The sequence below is a fragment of the Garra rufa genome, chromosome 19, assembly GCF_049309525.1.
Source record: "Garra rufa chromosome 19, GarRuf1.0, whole genome shotgun sequence".
Classification (NCBI taxonomy): Eukaryota; Metazoa; Chordata; class Actinopteri; order Cypriniformes; family Cyprinidae; genus Garra; species Garra rufa.
Window position 1 is genome coordinate 42309903 of NC_133379.1, and position 5674 is coordinate 42315576.

Sequence of the window (5674 nt, forward strand, 5' to 3'; positions counted from 1 at the left end):
GCCCTCTGTTGTTGTTTTTTATTGTCTGGATGTTACCATCTTCATCATCTTCATCAGGTTGAGCTGCGCTGACTCCGTCTGTCCACTGGGGGTCATCAGCAGATCAGCGTCCTCAGCTGAAGGCGGGGCTACAGCATCAGTGGGCGTGTCTGATCCTACATGCGGATGACATCACAATCAGCTCCTCATGAATATTCATCATCTGAAAAACTTCACTCAAATATTCTTCTACAAAATGATTTTAAACCAAATATGTGACATTTTCTGAGGTTCTGGTTAAAAGCTTCACTAAGAACACATGTAAGTGGTTAGATATTATGACATAAACAAAAAGTCAATTAAAACAGAGATGAGGTGATTTTAAATGGTTTTTTTATTTCTATTGGATATTAGTCACACAAAGGTTTTTGTCTTTTCCTGCTGGCTACATTGTAACCACAATATCCAAACGTTATTAAATCAGGATACCTCTACTGGAGCAGCAAAATGACAATTATTGAGTCATGTTTTCTAGATAAGAGGAAATGAGTTTATGCTCAAAATTTGGGGAGGGAAAAACTGCAACTGGGGTCAGAATTTTTATAATTAATTTTTATCTAAAACAAATTTATTAGAAAACGAGACTTATTTTCTTAAGTTATTTTCAAGGCTGAAAAAGGCTTAAAGTGCTTGAATTTGACTTTTTGAAATGTAAGGCCTGGAAAAATCTTGAAAATAGCGATGTTCCTGAAGAGGTAAAGACAACATATCTATGAAATAAGTGGTTTTTTTTGTTTGTTTGTTTTTTGATAATTTTAACAACAAGCACATATCTTTTCATACTAAATTCAATCATTAAAAAAAAAAATTTGACTTTTTAAATGTATTTCAGTTAATGTCATAAAACTAGCGAGCTAAGCCAGTAGTAGTACTGACAGTGTCGTGTAAACATGGCTGAAGACGTGAAAAGTGGAACAGAGGAACCCAATCAATTGAGTGAGTCATTTACACTGGAACCATTCCGATTGATTCAAACTCTTGACTTTGATCATTCAGTTCAAGTCGGTTCAGGTTAGCGAATCATTTGATTCAGTTCAAGTTGGTTCAGGTTAGCGAATCATTTGATTCAGTTCAAGTTGGTTCAGGTTAGCGAATCATTTGATTCAGTTCAAGTTGGTTCAGGTTAGCGAATCATTTGATTCAGTTCAAGTTGGTTCAGGTTAGCGAATCATTTGATTCAGTTCAAGTTGGTTCAGGTTAGCGAATCATTTGATTCAGTTCAAGTTGGTTCAGGTTAGCGAATCATTTGATTCAGTTCAAGTCGGTTCAGGTTAGCGAATCATTTGATTCAGTTCAAGTCGGTTCAGGTTAGCGAATCATTTGATTCAGTTCAAGTTGGTTCAGGTTAGCGAATCATTTGATTCAGTTCAAGTTGGTTCAGGTTAGCGAATCATTTGATTCAGTTCAAGTCGGTTCAGGTTAGCGAATCATTTGATTCAGTTCAAGTCGGTTCAGGTTAGCGAATCATTTGATTCAGTTCAAGTTGGTTCAGGTTAGCGAATCATTTGATTCAGTTCAAGTTGGTTCAGGTTAGCGAATCATTTGATTCAGTTCAAGTCGGTTCAGGTTAGCGAATCATTTGATTCAGTTCAAGTCGGTTCAGGTTAGCGAATCATTTGATTCAGTTCAAGTCGGTTCAGGTTAGCGAATCATTTGATTCAGTTCAAGTTGGTTCAGGTTAGCGAATCATTTGATTCAGTTCAAGTTGGTTCAGGTTAGCGAATCATTTGATTCAGTTCAAGTTGGTTCAGGTTAGCGAATCATTTGATTCAGTTCAAGTTGGTTCAGGTTAGCGAATCATTTGATTCAGTTCAAGTTGGTTCAGGTTAGCGAATCATTTGATTCAGTTCAAGTTGGTTCAGGTTAGCGAATCATTTGATTCAGTTCAAGTTGGTTCAGGTTAGCGAATCATTTGATTCAGTTCAAGTTGGTTCAGGTTAGCGAATCATTTGATTCAGTTCAAGTTGGTTCAGGTTAGCGAATCATTTGATTCAGTTCAAGTTGGTTCAGGTTAGCGAATCATTTGATTCAGTTCAAGTTGGTTCAGGTTAGCGAATCATTTGATTCAGTTCAAGTTGGTTCAGGTTAGCGAATCATTTGATTCAGTTCAAGTTGGTTCAGGTTAGCGAATCATTTGATTCAGTTCAAGTTGGTTCAGGTTAGCGAATCATTTGATTCAGTTCAAGTTGGTTCAGGTTAGCGAATCATTTGATTCAGTTCAAGTCGGTTCAGGTTAGCGAATCATTTGATTCAGTTCAAGTCGGTTCAGGTTAGCGAATCATTTGATTCAGTTCAAGTCGGTTCAGGTTAGCGAATCATTTGATTCAGTTCAAGTCGGTTCAGGTTAGCGAATCATTTGATTCAGTTCAAGTCGGTTCAGGTTAGCGAATCATTTGATTCAGTTCAAGTCGGTTCAGGTTAGCGAATCATTTGATTCAGTTCAAGTCGGTTCAGGTTAGCGAATCATTTGATTCAGTTCAAGTCGGTTCAGGTTAGCGAATCATTTGATTCAGTTCAAGTCGGTTCAGGTTAGCGAATCATTTGATTCAGTTCAAGTCGGTTCAGGTTAGCGAATCATTTGATTCAGTTCAAGTTGGTTCAGGTTAGCGAATCATTTGATTCAGTTCAAGTTGGTTCAGGTTAGCGAATCATTTGATTCAGTTCAAGTCGGTTCAGGTTAGCGAATCATTTGATTCAGTTCAAGTCGGTTCAGGTTAGCGAATCATTTGATTCAGTTCAAGTCGGTTCAGGTTAGCGAATCATTTGATTCAGTTCAAGTCGGTTCAGGTTAGCGAATCATTTGATTCAGTTCAAGTCGGTTCAGGTTAGCGAATCATTTGATTCAGTTCAAGTCGGTTCAGGTTAGCGAATCATTTGATTCAGTTCAAGTCGGTTCAGGTTAGCGAATCATTTGATTCAGTTCAAGTTGGTTCAGGTTAGCGAATCATTTGATTCAGTTCAAGTTGGTTCAGGTTAGCGAATCATTTGATTCAGTTCAAGTTGGTTCAGGTTAGCGAATCATTTGATTCAGTTCAAGTTGGTTCAGGTTAGCGAATCATTTGATTCAGTTCAAGTTGGTTCAGGTTAGCGAATCATTTGATTCAGTTCAAGTTGGTTCAGGTTAGCGAATCATTTGATTCAGTTCAAGTCGGTTCAGGTTAGCGAATCATTTGATTCAGTTCAAGTCGGTTCAGGTTAGCGAATCATTTGATTCAGTTCGGAACTTAACTAATGTAGTATCAAGTAAGGAATAATTACTCCAACAATGATCCCTTTCTATCATGGTTTACTCACCTCATGTGGTTCTGTGTGAATTCCTTGGTTCTGTTCAACACAAAAGCAGATGTTTAGCTGAATGTCCAAGCTGTTCTTATACAAACAGACAGAGATGGTCCAGATCCACAAAGAAAACCAAAACATCATCTCACCGTTGGTTTCGTTACAGTCATCTGTGATTTGAGCTCTTCATCCGTATCTCCTGAAGTCATGATGATTTGAGGAAAAGTGTCAGTGAGACTCTCATGATCACATCAGCTCATATTTCACCACTAAATCCAAATAAATAAATATATTGAAGCCTGTTTTAGAATCATGAAGACGTCCAGATACAGGAGCAAAACTGACATCTACAGTACAGATATTTCACATCAGACATGAGAGCATTTTGGGGGTGAAATATGATGTATTTCATGTGTGTTCAAACATTCACAGAGAAAAACAACAGGGTTGACGATTTTTCCTCTTTAATTTTACTATAAACGCAGAATTACAATTGTGTTTAAGTGTGTTTATAATCAATATTCTCAATTATTCAAAGGTTTCTGAGCCTTAAAGTGTCACGTCGGCTCATAAATCAAACATGATAATAATAATAATAAAAGCCGTCCAGTATGTCAAAAACGACCACATCTAACCGCTGCGAGCCCTTGGAGTTCTTCAGAAGCGTGTGATCACTGGTTTGGCAATCGGGACGTGATCCGCTACCGTTGATGCATCTCAGTACCAAAGGCAACTTCATCTGTACAACAGAACAGATTTGGCAAAGAAAACACTCTCTCTGCAAAATCAACTGATATTTGATGACACGGTTTCCCTTTTAAATACTTAGAGTTCCAAAATATTGCCAGTTTATCTCCACATTAAAAAAACAACCATATTTCCACACTGCAAATGATAGAAAACAAGAGAAGTGAAAACAAACATGTTTCTACTTCAAATAACTACTTAATGCAGCCGCTGTGATTAGAATAGATAGATTTTCTTCTTTACAATAAATAACCAGAAATCATACAATAGGAAGTGAACGGCTGCTCTTCATCAAGAGCAAAAACAAAAAACCCCAAGAACAAAATGATTTGAGCTCAATCCCGTCAGTCGAGCGCACCGAACCCTCGTGTTTATCGTTAAAAAGTGTTTAGAAAGGAAAGACTCTTTCAGACCCAGCGCAGACTCAAAGTGTCCTCAAATGCGTGTGTGAGACGTAAAATACCTGATAGTGCGACCGAACGTCCGTTTCTCTCTCGTATTGCTCAGATTTCAGTGGAAGTTCAAGAGTGGAAGAGTGGCACGTGTTTAAACGTCAGCCGTGGGTCTGGATCGGATCTTCAGTTCCTTCTGTGTTATAGAAAACCAGTGGTGGATCAGAGACCAGAGGAAATCAGTATAAAACGTGTTTGTGTGTGGAATCGGAGGCAATAGTCGTGCGTCGGTGTGTCAGAGTCGTGCGTCTCTAGCTGCTGTCTCCCTCCATGAGTTTGGCCAGACTGTCTCGTAGTTCGGTCAGCTCGAAGATCTTGCCGTCCAGCAGCTCCAGCAGTGAGCGCAGGCTCTTCCTGAAGCTCTCGCTCTCCAGCTGACTGTTCTCCAGACGCAGCTCCAGATCCGCCAGCTGAGACTCCAGATCCGCGTTCCTCAGCTCCGTCTCCTGATGGACACAAACACACTCCATTAACACCTACAGCGCTCAGGACACTCCTGCTGCTGACATATTGATGAAGTATAGCATATATAGATGTTCTAAAATGTTAGGTTTAAATATGCAAATGAGCAATATTAAATTAAATATGCGCTAATTTTCATACATTTCTAGTACAAAAATCTAAACACTGGATGAAGTCAGTTTCAAAATTCTTGTTTAATTTTTTTTTGACATATTAGAGTCAAATGTTTTTACAGAGGGGATTTTGGGATCTCATTTTTGTTTCTCCATAACTCAGAAAAAAACTTCTTTGTATTTTTTTTACCATTTTTGGTGGAATAAAATGTATAAAATCAAGCTAACTATATAATACACTCCTACTGGTGTCATATTGCTGAAGTATATCATATACACGTGTGCTCAAAAGTGTACATATGCTCATTTAATCAAATTAAAAGGGATCGTGAAAACAGTATGTTGTTGTTTGTACTTCGTACCGTCCTGAATGAGCTATTTCACACAACAGATGTTTATAAATACTCCACAAGACAATATAAGAACTGAATTTATAAATATTACCCTGCTCAGAAGTTTACATAATCTTGAATCTTAATATGAGACGGGAGTGTAAACTTTTGAACAGGGTGATATGTACATTTTTCTTTTATTTTAAGGCACTGCAGGTGAATAGGGTAAAAAAAAAAATAACTAATAGTT

The 5674-nt window shown here is 37.9% G+C and overlaps 1 protein-coding gene across 2 annotated transcripts in view; it reads right to left on the reverse strand.

The window, feature by feature from the left end:
- Positions 1-3765: 3765 nt before the first annotated feature.
- LOC141292625 (homer protein homolog 1-like) overlaps positions 3766-5674 on the reverse strand; it is a 21298-nt gene continuing 19389 nt past the window's right edge. For both annotated transcript variants that reach the window (XM_073824659.1, XM_073824660.1), the window contains one exon: positions 3766-4963. In XM_073824659.1, the coding sequence (XP_073680760.1) occupies positions 4769-4963 (195 nt within the window). In that variant the 3' untranslated portion in view covers positions 3766-4768. The remainder of the gene's footprint in view (positions 4964-5674) is intronic.